General features: G+C 41.5%; 1 protein-coding gene across 16 annotated transcripts in view; it reads left to right on the top strand.

Moving 5' to 3' along the window:
* LOC144682644 (LIM domain-binding protein 2) overlaps positions 1-26,347 on the top strand; it is a 607,375-nt gene that overhangs the window by 269,394 nt on the left and 311,634 nt on the right. For 11 of the 16 annotated variants that reach the window (XM_078545304.1, XM_078545294.1, XM_078545256.1 and 8 more), the window contains one exon: positions 9,961-10,036. In XM_078545304.1, coding sequence (XP_078401430.1) covers positions 9,961-10,036 — 76 coding nt within the window. Of the gene's footprint in view, positions 1-9,323; positions 10,037-26,347 lie in introns of those variants that run through there. The other 5 variants (XM_078545265.1, XM_078545310.1, XM_078545317.1 and 2 more) reach the window with 4 other exon arrangements.

The raw sequence follows: 26,347 nt of genomic DNA, 5'->3' as shown, positions 1-26,347 counted from the left end.
GTTCCTTTGGTCTTTTAATCCAAGTCATTTGTATAAACTGTAAAAATTTGAGGCTCCAGCACTGATCCCTGTGGCACATCAGAAAACATCCTGCCAACCAGAAAAAGGCACATTAATGCCAACTCTCTGCTTCCTATTAGCTAGCCAATCTTCTGTCTATGCCAATGTGTTACTCCCTGCACCATGAGCTTTTATTTTCCGCAATAACCTTTGATGTGGCACTTTGTCAGAGGCCTTCTGAAAATCTAAGTACAGTGCATCCACTAGTTCTCCTTTATCCACAGCACATGTGACTCCTTCAAAGAACTCCAATAAATTGGTTAAACATGATTTCTCTTTCACAAAACCACATGGACTCTGCTTGAATTTTTCTAAGTGCCCTGCTATAACATCTTTAATAATAGCTTCTAACATTTTCCCTGTGACAAATATTAGGCTAACGGGCCTGTTGTTTGCTGCTTTCTGCCTCCCTTGCTTTTTGAATAAAGGGCTTATATTTGCTATTTTCCAGTCTAATGGAACCTTCCCCAAATCTAGGGTATTTTGGATAATTAATACCAATGCATCAACTATCTCACTAGTCACTTCTTTCAAGACCTTAGGATGAAGTCCATCTGGACCTGGGGATTTGTCAGCCCGCAGCCCCAACAATTTGATGAATACCACTTCCCTGGTGATTGTAATTTTCCTGAGTTCCTCCCTCCCTTCCATTTTCTGATGTACAGCTGTTTCCGGGATGTTACTTATGTCTTGTATAATGCTGACCGAAGCAAAATACTTGTTTAATTTATCTGCCATCTCCCGACTTTCCATTATCAATTCCCCAGACGCACTTTCTATAGGACCAACATTCACTTTGTTAACTCTTTTCTTTTTAAGTATCCATAGAAACTCTTACTCTGCGTCTTTAGGGCAGAATTTTAGGTCCCACGGGCGGGCGTGTGCCCGACCTGATCAGGCATAAAATCGCACGAGATGACGTTGGACGGTTGTCCCAATGTCATTGTGCACTCGCGCGATATTTCGCTTGGCAGACGCGCGACATTTGAAAGTACGCCAGCTGACAATTAAGCGGGCAATTAAGCCCTTTAAGGAGCAATTGAATGTTATTTTTAATGGCCCGTCCCAACCTTATGTTTGTCGGACAGATCAATCGGCCAGGCAGCCTTTACATTTTTCATGAAACCTCATCCAAGGATGGGATGAAATCTCTGTTAGGAAATAAAATAAAAATAAAAACCTGAGGACAGCATTTTTACGAGGTATGCTTTCAGGTGCTTGATTGTGCTGTATGGACATTTGTTTCTGCTTTTTTATGCTTTATTTTATCATTAGTCAGTCCGCAGCTCCCTGAGGTAGCTGTCTGCCTTCAGGGAACTCTCTTGCAGTGCTCACCCTTGCTCGCTGTGAATTGTCGCCTGCCCTCTTCCCGCCCCCACCCCGGCAGCGCTGAGCTTTTCAGCGCAGGTTTCACAGTAGCTGGCAGGTAATTGGCCAACCAGAGTAAAATTGCTGTTGGGAGCTTATCGCAGTTGGGGTCTGTTTCCCAACCACTCCCGGTCCCGCGGCTTGCACGCGTCCAATGAGGGAAAAATTCAGGCCTAAATTACTTGCTAGCTTCCTCTCGTACTCAAATTTTTCTCCCCTTATTAATCTTTTTGTCATTCTTTGCTGTTCTTTATATTCTTTCCAATCTTCTGACCTGCCTTCCAAACTTGCGTAATTACATGTTTTTTCTTTAAGCTTGATACTGTCTTTAACCTCTTCTAGTTAACCACAGATGGTAGGCCCTCCCCTTGGAATTTTTCTTTCTCATTGGAATGTATATATTCTGTGTATTCTGAAATATCCCTTTAAATGTCTGCCACTGAACCTCTATTGACCTATCCCTTAACCACATTTGCCAATTTACTACAGCTAGCTCTGCTTTCATGCCCTCATAATTGCCCTTATTTAAGTTTAAACTACTTGTCTTGGACACACTCATTTAAAATGAATGTAAAATTCAATCATATTATGATCGCTGCAACCCTGGGGTGCCTTCACTGAGGTTATCAATTAATCCTATCTCATTGATCAATACCAGGCCTAGTATAGCCTGCTCTCTGGTTGGCTCCAGAACGTGCTGTTCTAAGAAACTATCCCGAAAACATTCTATGAACGCCTCATCTACGCTACCATTGCCCACCTGAATTTTCCAGAAATCTCCCATGATTATTGCTGTACTTTTCTGACAAGCTCCCGTTATCCCTTTTTTTATACTCTGTCCTACTATTTAGTTACAGTTAGGGGCTTGTACGTCACTCCCACAAGTGACTTCTTGCCTTTATCATCTCTGATCTCAACCCAAACTGCTTCTAAATCCTGGTTTCCTGAACTTAGGTCTTCCCTCTCTAATGTGCTGATACCATCAATAATTAACAGAGCCTCCCTCCACCTTTTTCTAACTTCCTGTCCTTCCTAAATACCATGTACCCTTCAAAATTCAAGTCTCAATCTATGTCATCCTGTAGTCATTTCTCTGCAATGGCTATCAGATCGTACTTATTTATTTCTACGTATGTTTAGATACAGAGCCTTTAGTTTTGTCCTTTTATTATTTTTGTAGCTTCTAGCCTTATCTGCTGATTTACTCTTAGATTTGTACTCTCTATACCTTCCTGGTCGTGGTCTGTTTGTCACTTCCCATATTAATACCTTTCTCCCTCGCCTTGTCTCTACTCTTTGGTTTACCACATCTTCCCAAATTTGATTCCTTGCCCCCACTATTCAGTTTAAAATCCTCTCTACTTCCCTAGTTATGCGGCTCGCAGGGACACCAGCCCCAGCACGGTTCAGGTGTAGAACGTCCCAAAGGTACAGACCCCACTTTCCTCGATACTGGTGCCAGTGCCCCATTAACCGGAACCCATTTCTCCCACACCAATCTTTGAGCCACACATTCATTTCTTTATTCTTATTTGTCCTATGCCAATTTGCACATGGCTTAGGTAATAATCCAGAAATTATTACCTTTGAGGTTTGGTGCCTAGCTCCTCATACTCCATAAGGAGGTTCTGCATAAGAACCTCCTTCCTCACCCTGCCAATGTTGTTGGTACCTACATGGACCACAATAACTGGATCCTCCTCCTCCCACTGCAAGTTCCCCTCCAGCTCTGAGTAAATGCCCCGAACCCTGGCACTGGGTAGGCAACATAACCTTTTGGACTCTTGCTCCTTGCTACAGAGAACAGTGTAATCCACCTCACTATACTGTCCCCTACTACCACTACATTCTTTTGTGCTCCCCCCCAGTTGAATGGCTTGCTGTACCACAGTGCCATGGTCAGTCAGCTCATCCAACCTGCAGCACCCTTTCGCATCCACACAAGCTGAAAGAACATCAAACCTGTTGGACAATTGCAGAGGCTCACACTCCTGCACTCCTGCCCTCTGGGTCCCCTTACCTGACTCAGCTACAGTCGCACCCTCCTGTCCCTGACCATCTTCCAAATCAGAAGATTCTATCCTAGGAGGTGTAACTGCTTCCTGGTACAATGCATCCAGGTAACTTTCCCTCTCCCTGATGTGTCGCAGTGTCCGCAGCTCAGCCTCCAGCTCAACGCCTCTGAGCCGAAGCTCCTCAAGCTGCAAACACTTACTGCAGACATGCTTGCCCTGGATAACACTGGATAGCATCCAGGTGCTCCCACATGCTGCAGCCGTGACACATCACCTGTCCTGCTATACTTGTGTGCTTTAATTAATTACTTAATTACTTTATTCAATTATTTATTCTCTTTTATATATTTATGAACCTTATCACAAATTCCTGTACTATTTTAAACCTTAGGAATAGAATAGGTCTTGACCACTTAGCAGATACTCACCGAACAGCTAGCTTCTTTCCCTGTAGCAGAGCAAGAACCAGGATGAAAGAGTTAAAAAAGCAAAGGAGCACCTCCTTTCCCTCCTCACCAAACTCTCCCAGCTCACCAAACTCCCACACTCTGTTGAGGTCGCAGACTCAGTACTGATCGCACTGAGAATGTCTGAATTTATATATTTTTTTGTTCATTCATGGGATTTGTTCTAAACAAATGGACGAGCTGAGCCAATGAGTCTCTGGGTCCTCTTTTCACTTGCTTTTCTAGGCGGGAGTTACTGTCTCCGGGTCCTCTTGCTCTTCTAGGTGATGGTTACTTTCCCTGGGCCCTCTTTTCACCCGGTCTCTTAGGAGTTGGTACTGCCTCCAGGTCCCCTCACTCTTGATATCATATGTGTGAGGACAATGGAAGCTGAGATGAAAGGGGGAAAAAGGTATTCTGGAGTTACTGTGGAGAGCTTAGTTGTTGGCGGTTGGCTGATGGCTGTTGGCTGTGTGGGGAAGATCTCCTGGAAACAACTCTAGGTTGGGAGAATGTGCAGTTTGAATCAGCCATCCAATCAAGCCAAAGAAGTCTTGGGTTGCAAATAGCAGTCTTGTTCTGAAGCCTTGGATTTCCATAGCAGAGTGGAAGAGAGTTTAAGAGGTTGTGTGGTATACCTTTATTAAAGCTGCAGCAGTTTGCTATGGGCAATATTACTGGATTTTTATAGTTAAACATCTGTAAGGGAGTGTTGCCTGAAAGGTGTTTACTTGTGGGTCTGACCAAGTAGGGAGTCTTTTGGGGGAATGTGTTGTAAGACTAATTTTAGCTGTGTATCGGTCTTCTTGTGTGCCTAAGATTTCTTTTCTTCTTGTTAACAAAACTTTTACTTTTAATGTTTAAAATCCCAAAAGTGTTACTGGGCTTCTTGCTGCTGAGATCAGTATGTTTTCTTCTCGTTGTCAATAAAAAAAAGGGCCTGGCCTGTAAGCCAAGTTTTCCTCTGGGATTTGGTTTGCTCAGCAATTAACATCTGCTGTGGTCCTAACATATGGAGTGAATCAATTTGGCTGAAAGCTGGCATCTGTGATGCTAGGGACCCTGGAGGATGCTGCGATGGATATCCACTTGGCACTTCTGATTGAAGATTGCTACAAATGCATCAGCTTCCTTCTTTGCACTGATGTGCTGGGCTCCCCTATCAGTGAGGATGGGAATATTTATGGAGCCTCCTCCTCCAGTGGATTGTTTAATTGTCCTACTATTCACGACTGGATGAGGCAGGACTGCAGAGCTTAGATCTGATCTGTTGGTTCTGGGATCGCTTAGCTCTGTCTTATGCTGTTTGGCACGCAAGTAGTCCTGAGTTGTAGCTTCACCAGGTTGACGCCTCATTTTTAGATGAATTCTAATGTGCCATAGCCCAGAAATGTAGGTACTTTTTCTTAGTAGCCAGAAGAGCTTTTAAATGTGCTTCTTGTTGAATGGAAGGATCAAGGATGTCAATATATCTGTCTCACTAGATGGTTGGTTAACCTCCAGGATGTAATCTTGGTTACCCCTTCTCCTTTTCCTCTGAGCTCCAAAGCTCTCAGGAAATTGGGACAGAAGATATTCTGGGAGCCCATAAGCAAATTTCTGACTTGCCACATCACCTGGGAATTCATGCCAGTCCCCCTTGTAGACAAGGAGAAATTTTATACCATTGTTGCAGATGTCCCGGTTCACTGTATTTCACTCTCCATTAATGGTATGTCCATTGCAGCATTAATAATCTGTGGTCCAATCCAGGGCTTGATGTATGATAGTTGAAGACTACTGGGGTGCATAATGTCTATCTAGTCCATGTTAATTCTATAAATTAAGGTTATGTGTCTATAGCTGGGGTGGGTGGGCACTTACTAAATAATTCCATTACCTGTGCACATTTAAAGAGACACTTATTGACACTGGAGCTGGGTTGCAGGGCTAGAAGCTATACATTTGTTACACTTTGTGAATAAATCTAAAACTGAGTGAAGATTGAATTCTGGTTTCCTCCTTCACCAACTGCCTGTAAGAAGTTTAACAGTCCAGCTTTATGCAGAGATAGTGGAAAACAATTCTGCTATCAGGCCATCATACCTGAAGAAGATGGAACTGGCGTGTCAACCGCCAACTCAAATCATTTATTCTGTACCTTCCATCAAGGTTAGGAGTATTGTGCTGCAGTTTGTTTATCTGGGTAACACGTTATCCAGTGATAGAATAATGAATACAATGTTTGCCTTGCCTTTGGTATACTTAAGAAAAAAGTTTGTAGTTTCACATCATATTGACTCCAAAGTAAAATCAAATGTAACATGTTTTATCATAATGAAACTTGGATGTTGTCTTGTAAGCCCATCAGGGAGCTAGAGAAGTGTCACAAAAGAGTCTTCACTCTATTTCTAACATCAAGTGGCAAGAAAAGACCCCAGAGACAACTGGATTTGGGCCATGTTTAAGAATGCACAGTTTTGATAGGTGACAGACCCTTAACATTGTACTATACTTCAAGTTGAAGGAAGAAAATGCTTAGTGAAAGTATATTAAAGACATAATTAATTTCAAACCCTGAGGAACACAGCTCCGTTCATGGGAGGTTACAGCTGTAGATAGAGCAGCATGGAGCAATTGAAAGAAATCTGAATTGCCAACATGAAGCCAAGTGACAATTCCAAGAGCAGAGTGTAGCTAGAGGGTTTGAGCAAGTTACTTATGTGGTAAGAATTTTTGATCTTGCCTGACTTTGGTGAGCCACCAGTGGTATTGTTACAATTTGTGCTTTTGTACATGTGTTTGCAGTAAAGAGGCAGTTTCTATAAGCAGAACCACATCTCCCATGAGGTAAGTTACCTGTGGGTGTGCATGAATGGAGTGACATGCTGTACTATGTGTTTGCTTGGTCTTGACCCATTTCTTAGAGGGCAAAGTTACATAGCAGAAAACTACCTTTGGCTTCATAAAATGAATGGTAATATTTGAACAACAGCACACAAAGTCAGGCAACGAGTAGTAAGAAGTCCGATACATCGATGACCACTTCATGCTCTCGTCTGATCCTGTTCCTGTTCCACGGAACTCATTTCTTCCTATCTTGACTCCATTCTCTCTCCCCTTGTCCAGTCTCTTCCCACCTACACCTGCGATTCCTCTGATGCCCTACACCATATCAACAATTTCCAGGTGCTTGGCCTCAACAGCCTCCTCTTCACCATGGACCACCAATCCCTCTATACCTCCATCCCCCACCAGGATGGTCTGAGGGCTCTCTGCTTCTTCCTTGAACAAAGGCCCGAACAATCCCTATCCACCACCACTCTCCTCAGTCTGGCTGAACTTGTTCTCTCACTGAACAATTTCTCCTTAAACTCATTTCACTTCCTCCAAATAAAAGGTGTGGCTATGGGTACCCGCATGGGCCTCAGTTATGCCTGTCTCTTTATGGGGTATGTGGAGCATTCCTTGTTCCAGTCCTACTCAGGCCCCCTCCCACAACTTTTTCTCCAGTACATTGATGACTGTTTCGGTGCTGCTCCAAGCTCTTGTCTGAGTCAGACCAGCTGTGTTTTTCCAGCAATTCTTGTTTTTGTTTCAGATTTCCAGCATCCGCAGTATTTTGCCTTTATTTAAGGAGTAGTAATTAAATTTGATCGTACAGGGAGCGTAGAGAGCTATTTCCTATTCTATTAGTGAAACACTTTTATACAGTGGGTGACAATGTTGAAAAATATTCATTCCCCAGTGTTGACAGCTCTCACTTTGAGCAGAATAGTTTACCATAAATATAGAGGAGGTGGTCACCAGTTGCTCTTTCGCAGGTTTGAATCATTCTTAGTAACTTGGCAACTGTTCAGGTTGGCATGGTGAACACAACTCACCAAAAAATGTGTGTGCAATACATGAGAGAAAAACAAAAAGGAGAAATTACTTCCAAAAAAGCACATAAATAAAGGCAACTTAGATTTCTACTGTAATTTAAAGTGGAGAGATATACCTGTATATTGTGACATTTTGCAGGTCATTAAAAGACCTGGATTTTAAAACAAGTTAATTAGCCAATAAAGTGACAGTGCCATAGAAATAAAGTTCCACTTCAACTTGAGACTGAGTTTGTAAAAAGCTGATCATCTGTCTGGCTTCACAAAGTTAAACCATCCAGTCTAATTCAGTTACCTTAACAGTTTTGTCATATATTTCAATATTTCAATCACTGCACTTGAGAGACTGTTGTAGAGTACCTCTTGGAGGGCTGTCCCCAAACCACTTGTTAGTTGTGAAAAAATAGAGATTTTGGGTGGAAATAGTCTCATCATCATCTTGTTGTGTCGCTATACCTTCCCTCGCTGCTATTTCAAACAGGCTCTGGAAATCTGGGTGGTAAGTTGGGTGTAGCGTTGTAGGTGGATTTGCAGGCTACAGAGGCTGTGATATGAATGCTCCTTCCATGGAGCCTGGAAGTAATGTGAATTATGCTGATATCCAAAAGTTGAGTTCGATGGAACGCTAATTGTCACTTCTCATGTACAAGAAATTCTAAAACTAATTTAGCCTTGTTTTGTCCATAGGTTTGGCAGGCTGAGGAACAAATCATTAATTTTCATCATACAGAATCAGTAAAAGGAGAGAGCTATTTCCTGTTCTATTAGTTTGATGCTTTTATATATTGGAATAAATTCACTTGTAGTAATCCAAGTACACGTTTCTGGAGTAGACGTTTGGACTTTTCAGTACTCACATAAATCTTCATAAAATAAAGCATGTTAATGAAATTACATTGCAAAAGTAAATATTTCCAACAAAATATTGTCTGTTAAAGAAATATCCACAGCTGGTTATGTTATGTACTGTGTTGCTTTGGAACTGATTTATTTTACTTTCTGGGCTCTTGAAATCCTGTCATATCAGCTAATTCAAATATGAATTGACGCAATCTGTTTTACAGTTAGAGCACAATAATTTGAACTGGTGAATTTAGAAAGTAATTGGAGGCAGCAGCATGGTATGTCATTGTTCTTTTCGTAATATATGTGCACTCAGATGCAAACAGAGGGTCAAGCCTCCATACGGCCATGTGACCTCAACAGGAAAAGGGGAGAGGGCGGGGGTCATTCAGGGAGGCTCCCTTTGGCAGTGACTATTTAAAAGTATATGAAGTCAAAAAGAGTTAATGCATGTCAATGCATCAGCATGTTACCAAAGAGGGAATATTAGAAACTCTTTAATATACGTTTTTAACTTTTAGATTACTTTGCCAAACAATCATCTAACGATGGCATAAGTATGATAGGATGCTATTCCAGACCCCCAGGAGGCTCCCTGTTACTGGTAGAGTTTAGCTTCCTTGTGTTAAGATGAAAATTTATGAGGAGGAAATCATTTTTATTCATCTTTGGAAAACAACATTCAAAGCATTTTTAAAACAAAAAAATCTGTCTCCTGAGAGCTGTCTTACAAGATGCAGTTACTTAATTATATTCTTTTAAAAAGATTTATTTCTGTTCCACTTCTTCTATATTTGTAATGCTATTCTTAGGAGTTTAACTGTTCAATTTAGTTGCATGCTGTAGTCAGTATTATGGATGCTCTTTAAGAGTGAGTGAAGCAAGAGTGCTGTTTAAAGTGTTGGTGTTATAAAATGCAGCACTGCAGTGTGGAATATTCCTTGTAGGAGGCATTTTAGTTCAGGCAGCTGTTCAACCACCTATATGCTAACAAGTCTTGCTGCCAGGTTCCTGAGGGGTCCTTGCTGGGAAAAATTAAAACCAAACCTCAGACCTCTCTGTCAGCTTGAAGAATTATATTTTTGCCAGTCTTTGGAGCGGACAGGAAATGACCCTTTCACAAACTGATTTTTTAAAAACAAGTTTTTCTGCCTAGAGCTATCCGGTCTTTCTCTTGCAGTAGAGGGCTCCCAGAGCATTTCCCAGTGTGTTCTGCTGATAGCTTGCCTGCACTGTAGCCTGAAGCCCATGTGCACTGTATGGATGTTGATGTTACAGTGTGTAGTTTGATTCTCTGCAAGCATTCACGATGTCCAGCACACCTCATGACCCTTTCTATTCCTCTCCTTTTGGACCATTTTATAGGAGACACACGCCATACGTGGTGCAGCCAGACTATCGGATATATGAGCTGAACAAGCGGCTGCAGACTCGGACAGAGGTAAGTCCTTCAGTTTTTTTAAAATTGCACATAGTACTTCAAATGTGGTTTTGGGATAATTTCGCAGGAACTCATTATGCTGCTTGAACTATTCCATTATATGCAGAAACACATGGCTGTGATTATTTTTGTAATTAAATTATGTGGCCTCATTATCTCTTGATGCAAATTAATTGTTTAACTTGATAAAAGCTGCCGCTTCTTCGCAGAATTTAATGAAGCCGAGAAATGAGGCATTTGTTTTTTTCCCCAAGACTGATCCTCCTAATGTGAAATTTTCTTGGTTTGGGAAGGGGACGGGTGTTTGATGTTTAAGTAATTTTTAATGAAAGGCAGCTAACCCACATTACTGAAGAGAAACATTTAATTTAAATTTGCATTGGAAAAGTACCTGTGTTTCCACTGAAATGATCACAAGCAACGCAGTGGGAGCATATTGCTGGATCAATGACAGCTGGTTGTCTGATACTTACTGTAAGTAAGAGGTGCTTGGAATGGCTCTTACTGCTGTAATAGGGACGTTAATAAGAAGAGGCTGAAATGGAAGTTAGTCTTTCCTATTGTGCTGCCACCGACCTCAGTTAGTTAAATTTAAGGAGTGACGGGGAATTTACAATAAACCATTAGACCGGTTAATTAAGAAAATCAGACTGTCATAGGTCTTTTGTCAGACAGTTGTTCATAAATTCATCTTTTATGTGTAAAGGCAAACAAGATATTTATTACAGAACTAAATGTTATAAGCAAAGTAGATTATATATGTAAAGTGATGGATTGTAAACATTATTGTGTAATCTGAGGCAATAGTAAGCTCAGGTACTGGCTGCAATTTATTTTGACACTGGATAAATCTCTATTTTTTTTGCTTGTTGGATGTATTTATGTCCAGTGGCAGGACTTCTATGCTGATTAAAAAATCAAAGCAGGACCCTCTCTCTCTCATTACATAGATTGTACTGCAAGTTGAAACTATAATGGGAAAGATTTGCTGCATTGAAATGATTTGATGAGCTTTAGTAACATTTGGAGGCTACTGATTTGTAAAATTGTATCATTGCACAAAATCTTTCTGTTTTTGAATAGTAAGGGCCACCTGAACTAGAGTCTATGTGCACAACATTGCTTCTATGATGTGTTAACATTCTGCATTTAGCTGCAGTTACAGTTCTTAATGTTATTGGAACAACCTCCGTAGTTTCACTTTTTCAAACTCCCGGTTGTTTTTGATGCTGGGCTGACTTCTGTTTAATTTATCAAGTTTTGAATGTGTAGTTTCTTACTATTTGCCTCTGCATTTTTAAATGTTGATTTTAAGCAGGGTTAGTAGCATGCATCTCTAACTTCAGTATTTGATATTTTTTATGTATTTAGTTTTATTAATGTCTTGTCAATAGAAGCAGTTGTTTTATGCCACATTCTTGTTATTGTAGAAATAATTAATGTTTTAAATAGATGTAGTGTACGCATGTCTTTCCACAAACTCATATTATTGATGCTGTTGAAATTGACTTATTTCTAGGATTTTGAGCTTAAAGGAAAGAGCATAGGCTAAAACATGAAAGCTGAACTTTCATAAGTTTTCTTGGCACATAATGTACAAGATATACATGTTCATTTTGGCATACACATTCAACGAGGAAATAACTAAAAAAATGTTGCGAGTGTAGTCGTATCACAAGTAGTTGCACTTGTGTTTGCTGTGAGTTGCAATGCCAGTGTTGGAGTGTGAACAGCAGTTAGGAGCTGTTGATGACAGATTGCTTTTTATTCTCCTTCAAGCTAAACGAAGTGACGGCCAAGTTCAGCAGTTCCCAAAGTACAGATTAGCAATTATTCAGCAACTGCATCAATCTTTATTAAATGTAGCAGATTTAATGAGCTTACTATAATAGCTTAGCTGGCATTTAATAAACAATCACAAAACGAAGCATTGTAATTTTTTTCCATGATTATTGCTCTTTTCTATCAGTGACAATTTTGTCATGAATAGATAAAAAAATATTGTGTTTTTCTTTATTACAAATTTGCAGGGAACGATGGTAACAGTACTTCAAGCAGTGTCTTTTCACCTCTGAAGCTTGGGCTTCCATTTAGTTGGAGTTAAAGTCTCCACAACAAGGCAATCCATTATTTCTTTTTCTGAAAAAAAAAATCTGCCAGAGTTTAGTACTTTGAAAGCCACTTGGGTTGAGTCTTTGTCCAATTCTTCTGTTTTCCACCCTGGTGAGAGAACTTCGATGTTTGCCACCATCACAGATGCTCACCACATGGGTACTTGTGACGTGCTGTGTTAGTGCATTGTGAGGTCCCAAAATGCTGCGGTAAATCTCTTTGATTAGTAATTGTAAATATGTGAACTTTTGTGGTCTCTGCCCAGCTCAGTGCTAAACGTTCCTTACACTTAGGGCTGATTTGTGTTAGTTGGGTAATCTTGCTCGTAAAGGAAAGTACAAAGCCTTACAACTTAGAAATGAAGAGCAGTGTATTGTTGAAAGACAAGTTCTTCTGAGTTTGGGACTGAGGTGACATTTTGGGGAGTTCATCATTTCATCCAAAATCATATCATATAGTTGCCCTGTGACCTCCTCATGATGCCACTGGAATACATGGTGGAACAATACTCTGTTATATAGAATGGCTGCCTCCTCGTTTTCCATTGCCAAAGGCAAAATAAAACATGACATAACCTGTAGAGATTGAAGGTATAACCTTTCCTACTGATTTTAGGGGGTAATGTGATTGTTCTGACGAATGAACCTTAAGCGCTGGTAATCTGGGGATTGGAGCTTTCTAGTCGTGGACCTGGTTCAAGCATGTAGCTTCTAAAAGAGCTCTGTAATAAAGTTCTCTGTTTCAAGTAAGGAACCTGTCCAGTACATCAAGTTCATTTGGTGATGAGGGTAAAATAGCTCCGACGCTGCACCTCGCCTTGTGAATGTGAGTACATCAATTCTTACGGAAAGAAAAGTATACTCACCAGTCATGCCATTCTTCGGCAGAATTTACTCTTATGAAGCATCCATGGAAGACTGGAGCCAGTGTGTAGGGTGCCTAGGTTTGTATCTCGTGGCAAATGAAATAACCGCAGAGGAGAGGCAGAAAGCAATTCTTTTGAGCGTATGTGGTAGCAAGACAAACAATCTCATCCGCGATCTGACGACCCTGATTGCGCCCAATTCAAAATCTTTTAACAAATTCTTGGACGTCGTGAATACGCGTTTTCAGCCGAAGCCATCGGTAATAATGCAGAGGTTTCAGTTTAACTCCAGAATAAGGGCCCCAGGAGAGTCGGTCGCAACTTATATAGCAAAGTTGAAGCAGTTGACTGAGCACTGTAACTTCGGAGACACATTCAATGACATGCTGCGGGACCGGTTAGTTTGTAGCGTTCACGACGATGCCATTCAGCGCCATTTACTTGCAGAAGTTAACATCAATTTGAAGTGCACCATAGAAACAGCGTTGGCCATGGAAAGTGCTGTGAGGGACTTGCAGGCTTCACAGAACGTGCAACATGGAGCCGTTCTTCAGTTAGGGCGGGAACCTGCCACCGGGCGTGGCACGAAAACCAGAGAGACAGCTGTGAGGTGGGAGACAGTCTCTGCTGCTTGAAAAACAAAAAGGCATAGTGGAAGCATCTCTGCAGCAATTCAGAAATTAATCTGTTACAGATGTGGGGTTAACCATGTACCGGGAACCTGCAGATTTAAGGAGACAGAATGCCATTACTGCCACAGCAAAGGCACATAATAAAGCAATGCAGGGCGAAATCAAGACAGCCCATAAGACAGCAGACCAAGATGATTGAAGCGTATAATATAACGGAACCTGAAGTTGCCGATACAGATATCAATTTCTTATAAAATGTCAAAGCAGTAAAAACTGAACCAATCACCATCACTCTTCAAGTGAATGGGAAGCCTTTAGTCATGGAGGTGACACAGGAGCATTGACCACAGTGGTGGGGGAACACACATTTAAATACCTAAGTGGAGGTATCCAGCCACTGGAGCAAACCATGGCTCAACTGAAGACATAGACTGGAGAGTCAATATAGGTAAAGGGCATCGTCACAGTACCTGTGTCCTACAGGCAACAGACAGCCCAACTCCCAGTGATCATAGTGACAGTTGAAGGATCTAGTCTTCTGGGCCGTGATTGGTTACAAAAAATTAAGCTCAACTGGTCAGAAATCTTTCAGGTGAGAACAGGAAGAATCCCTGAGTTGATAAGGGAATTTGACAGTGTAATTTAGAATGTGTTAGGAGAACCAAAGGACCTTCAGAGGATACAGGGACCCCTTAGGGCAAAGTTGATTCCACAGAAAAATCATGAAAAGAAACAAAATGAATATAGGGCCACTCTGAACAAACTGAAGAAATAGTTGGCAGAAAAACTCAACAATGTTCAATGTTCCAGGAAGAAGCCAAAAGATACAAGAAGGAGACAGAAGAGCTGAAGAGTCAGCTGATTGAAACAAAAAAGGCGTTAGAAGGAAAAGCCATGGAACTTTCCAAGATGGTAATGAAGCCATGGGTAGCTGAACCAGCTAAGATTTTACCAGAGAGAAATTTGGCCGACGATGAAATCAAGATGAAGGATGAGACAAAATTCTGTGGCAAATAGAAAAAAAGACAGAAAGCAAATCAGAAAGGCCAATAAGGCTATGTCTCCAGAACCCTCTCTGCAACCGAGAAGGGTTATTCACAACTTGAAAATGAAGGTTTGTCAGTAATATTTGGAGTGAAGAAATTCCACCAGTATCTGCATGGACGACATTTCACCATTGTGTTGGACCATAAACCATTAATGGGTTTATTCAGTGAGGATAAAGCCATTCCACCAATCGCCTCAGCAAGAATTCAACGTTGGGCTTTGATATTATTTGCGTACGAATATACGTTTATACACCAACCTGATGTGCATATTGCAAATGCAGACGCACTCAGTTGTCTTCCATTACCAAAGAGCATTGTACATGCTCCAGTACCACAAGAAGTTGTGCTTGCGCTGAATTCCTTGGACTCTTCATCTATGTGTGCAAAGCAAATAAGGAATTAGACAAACAGGGATCCAATTTTGTCAAAAGTCCGAGACATGGTACTTCAAGGATGGCTGAATTCACCAGTGTCTGAAGAGATAAGACCATTCTATGCCCGTAAAACAGAGTGAAGTTGTCAAGATGGAATCTTCTTGTGGGGATCAAGAGTTGTAGTCCCTTCACAAGGAAGAGAACCACTCTTGACAGAGCTTCACAGTGCACATCTAGGCATATCGAAGATGAAAATGCTTGCGCGAAGCTATGTCTGGTGGCCAGGCATAGACAGTGAGATTGAAGTCATGGTCAAGCACTGTCTCCAATGTCAGCAACAACTGAAGTTGCCCATTTCCGCTTCACTGCATCCGTGAGAGTGGCCTGGTTGACCCTGTAGTCTACATATAGACTATGTAGGTCCATTTATCGGTACCATATTTTTATTGATCATTGATGCACATTCTAAGTGGATGGATATGTATGATGTTAGATCACTGATATCATGTGCAACTATTGAAAAGCTGCGCCAATGATTTAGTATACATGGCCTATCAGAAGTCATTGTTTCGGATAATGGCACTGCCTTCACTAGTACAGAATTTCAGAGATTCATTGGTTTAAATGGAATTAAACATATTAAAACAGCACCATATCATCCCTCATCAAATAGGTTAGCAGAAAGAGCAGAGCAAACATTCAAATCAGGAATGAAGAGGTTATCTGAAGGTACTTTAGAAACTCGACTTTCACCTTTTCCTCTCTTTTATTGTACGACTCCTAATGCAACCATAGGTTCAACACTGTCTGAATCACTGATGAAACGCCACCTACGTACAAGATTAAGTCTGGTATTTCCAAATTTAAGAGGGGAAGGTAGAGAAGAATCAGATTAGTCAGAAATTGAATCAAGATATTCGTAGCAAAGCTCAAAGAATTACTGTGGGAGATATAGTTTTCGTGCGGAATTTTGGAAATGGACCTTGTTGGGTTCCTGGTATAATTGTCTCTAAAGCTGGACCCTTGTCAATCCAAGTGGAAGACCGGATTGTTCAAAAACATGTGGATCAATTAAAGAGTAGATAGACATTCCAACAACCAGCTATTCCGCCTGTAATTAATGTCGAACCTTTAATCCCTGAAGTGACACATTGACCTAGAATATACATACCTGATGTCTCTGTTGAATTGCCTATTCCTGGACGGCCACTTTCTATGGATGTCCCTGATGCTACAGTTCCTGATCATGTCAATCCAGTGGGAGAATCTCAAATGGTAGAGCTACGCCACTCTAGCCGAATTAGAGACTTAATCTTTAATCACATGACCTCTGAATATATGTATGTGTTGGTGATTAAAATATTATTTGTAAATAGGAAATGTAAAAAAAAAAGGGGGAGGAAATGTAGTGATTGAAGGTATAACCTTTCCTACTGCCTTTAGGGGTTATATGATTGTTCTGACGAATGAGCCCTAAGCATGGGTATTCCTGGAGGTGGAGCTTTCTAGTCGTGGACCTGGTTCAAGCATGTAGCTTCTAAAAAAAGCTCAGTAGTAAAGTTCTCTGTTTCAAGTAAGAAGCCTGTCTGGTACATCAAGTTCATTACACAACCCCTCCTCTATTGTTTCTTGAGACATTAGGTCTGATTTTAACTTTGTGTAAGTGCATGGTTTTGACTGAGTTAAAACCCTTCCCATTAATTCTATATATTTTTTCTTTGCTCTCTGGATGTGCATCATGTTGGGCAGAACTTCATTTATTGCTTATTTGCTTCCACTCTGATGGTTGTGAGAGCCACTTTAAAGCAGATTTACAGCCAACCACACAGTGTTGGATTGGAGTCACTTGTAGCTAGGGCTGCCAGGTTCCCTTCCCTGAAGGGCTTTGGTGAACCAGTTTATGATTATCTGATTGTTTTCCTTGGTTACTGTTTTGGTACCAGCCCACAGATTATCAGATTCATTGAATTCAGTTTCACAACTTGCCTTGGTGGGATTTCAACTCATGACCCCTGGGTTTCAAGCCCAGTATCACTGCAAGACCACTGTACAGTCAATGTTTCATTTAACCCTTAGGTTCCCAACAGATCCAGGTTTTTTATCCAATAAAAGCCTAGATGTGGCGAACTGGTTGGCACAGTGAAAGACTCACTGGCCTTTCACCATTGGAACCTTGGTTCAAATCCTCCTCTGTCGGCTGGATGTAAAGGTCCTATGTGCAATAGGTTTGGGCAGGCTGAATGCAGCTCCTGGTGGGCATGGCCTAGCAGCAGAAAAGTCACAGGGTAGAAGGAATGTCACTCTGGTATAATATGGGGTGCTGCTCCTAGTTTGAGGCACAATGATTTTGTTGGGGCAGAATAGGGGGGGTTTATTATGCATCAGCTGGTGATTGATGACATTGTGGCCTTCGCCTGGGTATAGTTGCTGTGTTTCCAGAGGCTCAGGAAACCAGGCGTACACAGTTAAATTTGAAAAGTTGAATAACAATGAGGCACATAGCTTCATTATAATACTTAAAAGTGTTGACCTGCTCCCTTGGAGTGGGTTGGTTGCCTGCCCACTGCCAGACCCAAACCCATTTGATTTTTTGCTGTGATAGTTCCATCTTGAGTGTTTGAAATGGAAAGATTTCCACTTTCCAGCTCAAAAATCTCTCTCCGTGGTGAGCACAATAATCTAAAACAATTGATTTTATAAAGCCCAAACCTGAAAGGATGACTTGGTCACATTGTATTTGCACCCACGTGGCTCTTTAAGGTGTTCTTCCTCATCAAGGCAGGAAGGAGACTTTTGAACAAATATAATTAGCTCCAGGCCCTGGAGTCTGACAGTCCTCAGATTAGTAAACCTGCCTGAAGTGCTGAGAGAGTTAAGAAAAAAAGGCCTTTTGTGAGTTTGGCGATATCTGACCCAGGGTAATAATTTGGTTTAATTGAGTACAACTTGTTTTTTGTTGTAAAATGAATGAAAGGTTTGGGATCAAGACCAACTGCTCACTTCTTATTTTTTCAAAACTCTCTAAAACCACAGCGCTGCGTCTCAAATATAATCTAGTAAATTCACAGCTATAAATTCAGAGTTTTGTGATTTTGTAGTTCCATGAAAATCAGCATAGCGAATGATGAATCGAAAAGGAGGGTATTACATGTGAGGTGACAGACATGTACAAGATGCATAAGTTGGTATGAAGTCAGTACATATATGCATGACTGATGAAATTGTGAGTTTCTGCTCTGTAAAAGAAAGAAAAGAATAACTGTTCATATAATTTGGGTGTGCTGATCGTGTATGAGTGGGTAACAAAGAACACGTGCATCTGCCTTCAGAAATGAGCAGGAGGAAATAAAATCGAAAGTAGAAAGTTTTCAGGATTTAAAACAAAATAGGATTTTGCAGGGTGAAAGCATGTAGTTCACATGGATCTAGAAGAATCAGAGCAGTTTATGCATAAGGTAAGCTTACGGATGGGGCTCTAATGGCATAATAACCCACAGAAGCAAAACTCAAATGATTTGTGAAGTCACCTGAACTATAAATTCGTGTGATAACTCTAAACGTATTCTATGCCTTTTTAAAAAATGTTCATATAAGACTTTGGTAATCACTGGGACCCAGCCATGAGCGTTCTGCCTCTTTATTGTGTATGTTGAATATGTCAGTGTCTGGTTGTTTACTCGTTCTATATTTAAGCCACTAGGTTATTGGAGGAGGGTGGGATGGAGTTTCCAACATGATGATAACCAAAATAAATAAGGAAAATGAAGGGGGAGGAAATGGTGTAGTTATAAGGAAGCAATCCAACTGAAGTTGCTGGATCTTTTTCCTGTTGGGGTACATAAAGTCATATTAACCAAAAACAAAGCTTGAATAAGAGCGACCTCCCCTTGTCCATCCCCACTCCCTAACCCCATTCCTGAAATGTAACAAAATGACCGTCTCATAAGAGTATCCAGCATTCTGTTGTAGCTCTCTGCCTTGACAAAATACATTGATGTAAATTACATTGATGTAAATACCACCAGTACTGGTTCCAAAGCTAAACCCTGGAAGGGGTGGGGGGGGCGGTGTCACACTAGGTGCTCCCTACCCACCACCCATCCCCCAATCCGACATAATTCCTTTAGCAAGTACCTAATGGTTTCTGCGCTTCTACCAGTTCCCTATCCATTCCAAGATTATCCCAAGTCCCCACAGCTTTGAGCCTAATTAATAGCATTTTGTGCTATGCTTTGTCAATTCTCTTTTGGAAGTCTTGTTGCACAGTGTTGTATGATTTCCCAACAGTTCACTTGGGTTACCACTTCCTTGAAGAAGCAAGAGAGATTGGTCAGACTGGATCATGTCCTTTTAAAGCCATGCTGACAGTTGGTTGCTAGGTTATTGTTCTACAGGTTATCCTGAAATTTCCTGATGATTATTTATATTATTTTTCACTCATTAAAATAACTCTAATGAGCCTGTGGTTGCCTTTGTCTGTTTTGTTACGTTTTTGAATATGGGCATCATATTATCCTGTATCCAATCGACTAGTACATTCCCTGTGCCTGTGAACTATCACACTGATTGCTAATACTGTACAAACCTCCTACTTAGTCTCCCTCAGTGTTCTGGGATAAATGTGATGTATCCCTGGAGATTTATTTGTTTTTAGTTCCATTAGGCTGCCTAGAACTTCCATCTTAGTTACGTTAAAGTCATTAATTTTGCTTTGATTGCTTATGTTTGGGAAATATATGTTTCTTGTGAATTTCCTGGTAAATATTTAAAATAAGTGTGATGGAGGGGTGCCTTTGAAATATTGAAAGAAGCGGTACCCTGTAGTACCATCGCTGAACAAGGTGCAACGGTTCTCATGCTGGTCATATTGCAGATGGGGAAAAGGGGAGAAACTACAAAATACCTTACAAAAGGAATTGTTAATTCAGAGCATTCTGTAAGCCAGAATGTTGGTGAACTGGAGACGTACAATTACCATTACTTTTCACTTCTGAATGCTAATCATAGTTGGGCATTGAATGCATATTCTGTGAGCTACCTGGTATATGTACTGTCCAACAGGATTTCAGTTAGAGTGCTGGTAGTGATTGGCATCTGTGTAGCTATTGTTAAAGTTTTAATGCAGCACAAGTTCAATATGACAGATTTCAGTCTTTCCATGTTGAGCGTGAGATCAAGACCTTTGGTTGTGCCTTGTACGTTTGTAGACACTGACCTCTGCTTATGTGCTGCTTGTCCCTGTCTGTCAAGGAGCAAAAAGCCATCCGTCTATAATTGGCATTCTTTGTAAACGATGTGTGTCAAAGCAATGGTAAACTCAACCATAGCCAGGAACATACCATTAAAATGAATTATGTTTGCATTGCGATTTTAGGTTAAGTAAAACAACAACACAAACTTGTGGGATGTGAATTTTAGCTTTAGGCTTGATGCAAAAATGCTTAGTGGCCTGAGAATTTGATTTGTTTGTGTGCTCTAACTATGTGCTCAGAGAAGTGCTTGAGTGACCAAGTTTCGGTGTTCTTCGCTGTAGTTAAGCAGATGTCCCTTGCTTGGTGGAACTCCAGGGCAGTGTACTCTGAGACTCTGCAGGGCAAGTTGCTGCTCTTGGTTCAGGTAGAGACTGGGATGGGGGGAGTCAGCAGTACCTCTAACCCTGAGAGTACTTCACAACCAGTGGTAGCTGCTTGCAGTGTTGCATTGGCAGAGGCTGCTCAGGTACTAAGGATTGCTTTCCTTTTCTGTCAGCCAGGACACACGGTACACTGATCAGGAGGCTGCCAAAGCAAGAAGCTGGGTAGGAAAAAAAATCAAAAAGCTAAATGAACCATTTTCAGTAAATTAATTTCATACATAAACCTCCATATGGAAAATGATGCTCTTAAATATTAATTCAATGTTCCAAATAGCAGGACAGTGGACTGAATAGACAGCTGGCCTTTTCGCCTTCACTTTGTCTTTTCTGTAAATACAGGACCTGGAAACAATCTGAGAAGAACACCCCTATCCCCACAGACTGTAATATTTTACACAGTCTTTTGCATATACCTGTCCAGAGTGCAGTACCATCAGTAGAGTAGCGAATATATTTGATTCTGAGACATTCATGAAGCACTCACTGAAACATGTGGTATAATAGTTGACTTATGCCTATCACTAAAACAATCTGCAGTGGGTACTTGATGAATGGAGCTGCCCAATTAAATTAGCTTGGTGTTTTATTCTTAAGTTGCACAGACATTGGACAGTGCTTGCAAATACATTGGTGGGATTTTCCGTGAGCGTTGACCTCGGGTGTCTTTGGCGGCGTAAGTGGACAATATAGCGAGAAGGCTAAGAATCAGCTTCACGATGTCATGAAACCAGTTTGCAATCGTCCACTCTGCCCGTCAATGGCGGGACATGTTTCCCGCTGTCGGACGTCAGGAATTTCATTGTAATACATCTTCATATCATGATAAGCTCTGCTCGTCAGAATCATCCCCCCCACACTGGATCATCCGGTCACATGATTGCATGCTGACGTACAATTGTGAAACACATAAGTGACGTGCACCTGGCGAGCTGCACTTCGCTCGGGACTTTGAGGTTTGTTTGCTTATCTTGCTTCAGGCAGCACTCATGGTCAACAACCCCAGGCTTCACAGACAGCACCACATCACTTTTAGGGTGGCTCACAGGCAGGTATCTACCTATCAGGCCAGCCATGAGGCATGGGTGGCTGCAGGGCTAGTTCTTGCTTGGGGAAGGGGGAGAAGTGGCCTCAGGCAATGGAAGAGGCTGCAGGGTGAGGGCTGTACTGAGGAAGCGGGGTATCCCAGGGTGTGTGGGGGCATATGTTGACATGTGCAAGTGGCCTCAAGATGGTGAGGGTTGAGGAGGTGGCCTCCAGATGAGATAAGGCCAGATGGCGATGTAAGGGTGTGTGTGAAAGAGTGAGTGGCGATGTCCTTTGAGTTGGCAGTGAGTGAAATGCCAATGAATGTGTGATGGGTTTGAGTGTGTGGGTTTAGAGTGATGAGATGGTTTCCTTACCCAGGTGGGATGGATGAGATCATTCATCGTCTTTCTGCATTCGATGGCCAACCTCTACTCTGCAGCATTGGCACTGATCATCACTGCCATCGCCTACCAATCCAGAGTGGTGAGATTGCTGGACTTCCTGCGGCCAGAGCTGGGATAGAGGACATTACGGCGGGCCTCCATGGCATCCAAAAGGCGTTCCAGGGATGCATATCTGAATCGGAGCGCTGCAGTCTTCTTGCCTTTTGGGGCCATGTCTTCTGTGCAGCAGTCCTCAGCTGGAAACACTGAGAAGTTTGTGCGTGGCTGCACTTTAAATATCGTGCCCGGCATGTGGCAGCAGCGAGGTGATGGTGTGACGGGCAGATGAGAGCTCGCCCACCATTGAAATGACGTTGTTCCCGGGAATGTATGATTAATGAGGCAGGATTGGGATGATATGACGTGAAAAGCCACCAATGTTCTTTTTCCCGCCCACTACCACGCTTAGTGAAAATCTGGGACGACTCCACCCAGCATCACTATCATTATTTAACGTGATAGGGAATGGGAGGCCTTTGGTGAAGGTGCTGAGGCCACTAGATAACTGATGCATGTAATGCATCACCACCTGCAAGTTCCCCTCCAAACTACACACCATTCTGACTTGATATTGATATTATGTTGGAATTTTCTTTTTTTTTTCTCTGTATTATCAGCAAGATGGGTGATTGGGCTGCCAGAGTGCATTTACAGGCTTTCTGGAGTAAGCAAAAAATGACATTCTATTTCATTGAGGTCTCATAGCTGTGCAAGGCAGAGAAAGTAGCTCTTTGGCTTGTTCATGTGCTGTCCCAGTGACAGATAATGGTCTGGATGTGAATAGCAATGAATTAATGTAAGAGAAAGAGAGGACAGTGAATACTGTAATGGAAATGAAATGTGGATAACAAGACAAATGCATATGAATGTAATCTATATCTCGTAAATAAATAAGCAGATACATGGGCAACATGCCAAACTGTTTAAAGCGGGAACATGTTTTTAGTTGGTTGACTATATTTGTGCAGAACTTCATAACACTTGGTGCATGTGTTATACATGTTCCCTCTTTTTATACAGATTAGGATATATAGTGAAGTGTTGAAAAAGGCTTGTTAAAACATTTTTTGCAAGTGCCTACTTTAGCCTGATAGACATACAGAAGCACTTGATACATAATAAGTGATTTGCACACTTAGACCTTGTCTGTGTTCCCTGTTCTTCTCTATGTTCTGATGATGCGAGCAAAAGAACTTGAATGTTGAACTGTCATTTCAGGTTAATGGCCACATCACTCAAACCTAGCGGAATCAAAGTTCGACAAGAAAAAAAAGATAAAAACACACATTAACCTTGAACCCTTGGCTTTATGGGATACTTTTTTTTCTTCTGAAGCTAGGATATTAAAGGGAAATGGTTAATATGCATTTATCACAATGGCCTTTAAATTATGCAATGCAAATATTAACATGAGATCACTTAATCATTTTTATGAAACTCCTTTGCCTACTTTTTAACAAAAACATTAACGCATTTATGTGGCAGACACAACAGTCTCAGAGAAAATCATTAAGCATTTGTATGCTCATACTTACATTTTGTAATTTCGAGGTCTTTGAATAATTGGACGTTGCACTCTACAAGTGACTTGATTAACCACATGATGAGCAGTTTGTTACCAGATGTTTCCCACTGAGCTTTTTAATGTGTGATGTCTCTTCCAGGTTCAAACAGATTTTTTTGTGCTATTTGAATTTTTCTTTTGGTCAGAATTAGTGTTTTGTTGCACTTAATTTTAAAGGGAGAGTGGATGCGCTGCACATGAGGTAAACCCGGGGACATGGCGACAATGGTTGATCTTAATGGGCAGACCTCATTACCCTAGACTTTCTCACTGGGCCACATAAACCTGACCAGATCCACTAGCTGGTTGGAGGTCAGAAGCAGAAATTTGGCAGCTGAGTACCCAGGTGAATGACATGTGGGGCTCTGACTGACATCAGGAGTAATCAATTCAACTGTCTGCAGCAAATCATTAAGATATTCCTTAAACACATCTGCAATTTCTACATGGGCAGCGCGCAGTGAAGATTTTCCAGCTATTACTTCTTCACGTAAGGAACTCCGTTGTCAGAGTATGCTGCCCTGGAATGGAGCAAGAAACATCTACTTAAGCACAGTGAAGAAGATTGAAACTTGGTCACTTGAACAGATGTACTGGGGTAAGGAAGGTCCAAGTACCCCTGCTCCTCATGGGCCACAAGGAACCTTTAAATTATATTTAATTACTTAGTGCCTGGGCCTCTTCTGACCCATAGTCCACCTCCCAGCAGGTCTGGCCTGACAGGGAAACTGCTAATGCTTCTCCACTCAGGCCTTCAACGAATATTGCAGCCCGGACCCAATCGTTGTATTTGAAGAAGGGCCTTTCCTCCTTACTGGAATTTTCCTGCTTGGCTTCTCGAAAGAGTAGATTAACATCAGGACACAGAGAATGCTGCTGGATCAAAGGGGGTAAGTGATGCCCTCATTTCATCTATCCACCCTGCTCGGTTTCCACCTGGTGTTGGAGTTAGGTCCAATCCTACCTTTGGCTAGAGGTCCATGTTCCTGTAAGTGGTGGTTAAAAGATCATAAGAAATAGGAGCAGGACAAGGTCATTCGGCTGATCTGGTTATGGCCTTAACTCCACCTTCCTGCCTGTCACCCAATCTTTGACTCCCTTGTCGATCAAATTTACTCTTTACAAGCTTACTATAGGTAGAGTACCTCAAATTTGACTACCTGAAGACAGCAGTGCCCAAAACTCGGACATTTTTATAATGTTCCATGCGTCAATTTTAATTGGGTAAAATTAGGAAAAAATAACAACCTGGACAATTCGGCTAGAGACTGCATTGGTGCGGTGTGGCTCCTGATTAGTTACTGGCTTCATGCAGTGCTCTATCCCGCAATCCAAGTGACCCTTGACCTCACCCAACCCGGCTTCACCTGAAATGTCCATGGGTCCAAACCGCCTCACCCGAAATCTGGCAAGACCTGAAATCCAACGTGGCCTCACTCCCAAGGGTACCGGATTTGAGGTACTGTACCTGTATTTTATAGGTGATGTTCTTCATATAGTTTCTGGTAACTCCATTAGTCCTGGTGAATGAGAGTGGGAAATTTACTGAATTGTATATATCTATGAAGTAAAACTGTTCACTCTCCATCTTTAACTAGATGAACATTAATTTAAAATGGACATTCAATCAATAAACGAGAAACAGTCTTCTGTCCATTTACTTGACTCTTCATAAATTGTTACTATTACTATGCACAGCATTAGTTTTCAGATAAACTCTGACGATATCCAGCTCTACTTCTCTACCCCCTACCTCGATTCCTCTACTATGCTAAATTATCAGACTGCTTATCTGGCATCCCATACTGGGTGAGCAGAAATTTTCTCCAATTAAACATTGGGAAAACTGAAGCCATTGTTATTAGACCTCGCTCAAAACTCTGTTTCTTAGATATTGACTCCACCCCCCTTCCTGGTAATTTTCTGAGACTAAATCAGATTGTTCACAACCTTGGTGTCATATTTGATGCCAGGATGAGTTTCCGACCATATATTCATAGCATCACTAAGATGACCTATTTACACCACTGTAACACCACCTGACCTCATCCCTGTCTTAGCTCATCTCCTGCTGAAACCCTCATCCATGCTTTTGTTACCTCTCGTTTTCAGTATTCCAACACACTCCTGGCTGCTCTCCCACATTCTACCCTCTGTAAACTTGGGGTCATATAGGCTGCTGCCTGTATCCTTACTTGCACCAAGATCCATTCACCTATTACCCTTGTGTTTGCTGACTTACATTGGTTTCCAGTCAAGCAACGACTTGGTTTTAAAATTTTTATCCTTTTTTTCAAATCTGTTCATGGCCCCACCCCACCCTATCTCTAATCTCCTCCAGCCCTACTACCCTCTGAGTTACCTGTCCAGTGATGTTTGTGAAACCTGGTATGCTCAACAAAATATGAAGATAAAACAGAGGTTGTCTTGGGATCGAAACCGGATGCGGGTTGGGGGTTGCTGGTGCAATTCCTATAAATTTTTTTGCAAGTAATTTATGCACCCTTAACATGAATTACACCCGAACAATAGTAATACTATCTGAATCAATTGGCAACTGTACACAGATCAAAGAGCGATCTGTTTGGGCTGATCAGTCATCATTCAGAAT

The sequence above is a fragment of the Cetorhinus maximus genome, chromosome 1 (genome assembly GCF_964194155.1).
Source record: "Cetorhinus maximus chromosome 1, sCetMax3.hap1.1, whole genome shotgun sequence".
NCBI classification, from domain to species: Eukaryota; Metazoa; Chordata; class Chondrichthyes; order Lamniformes; family Cetorhinidae; genus Cetorhinus; species Cetorhinus maximus.
The sequence above is the reverse complement of the archived record's forward strand: the minus strand, read 5'-3'. Positions and strand labels throughout refer to the sequence as shown.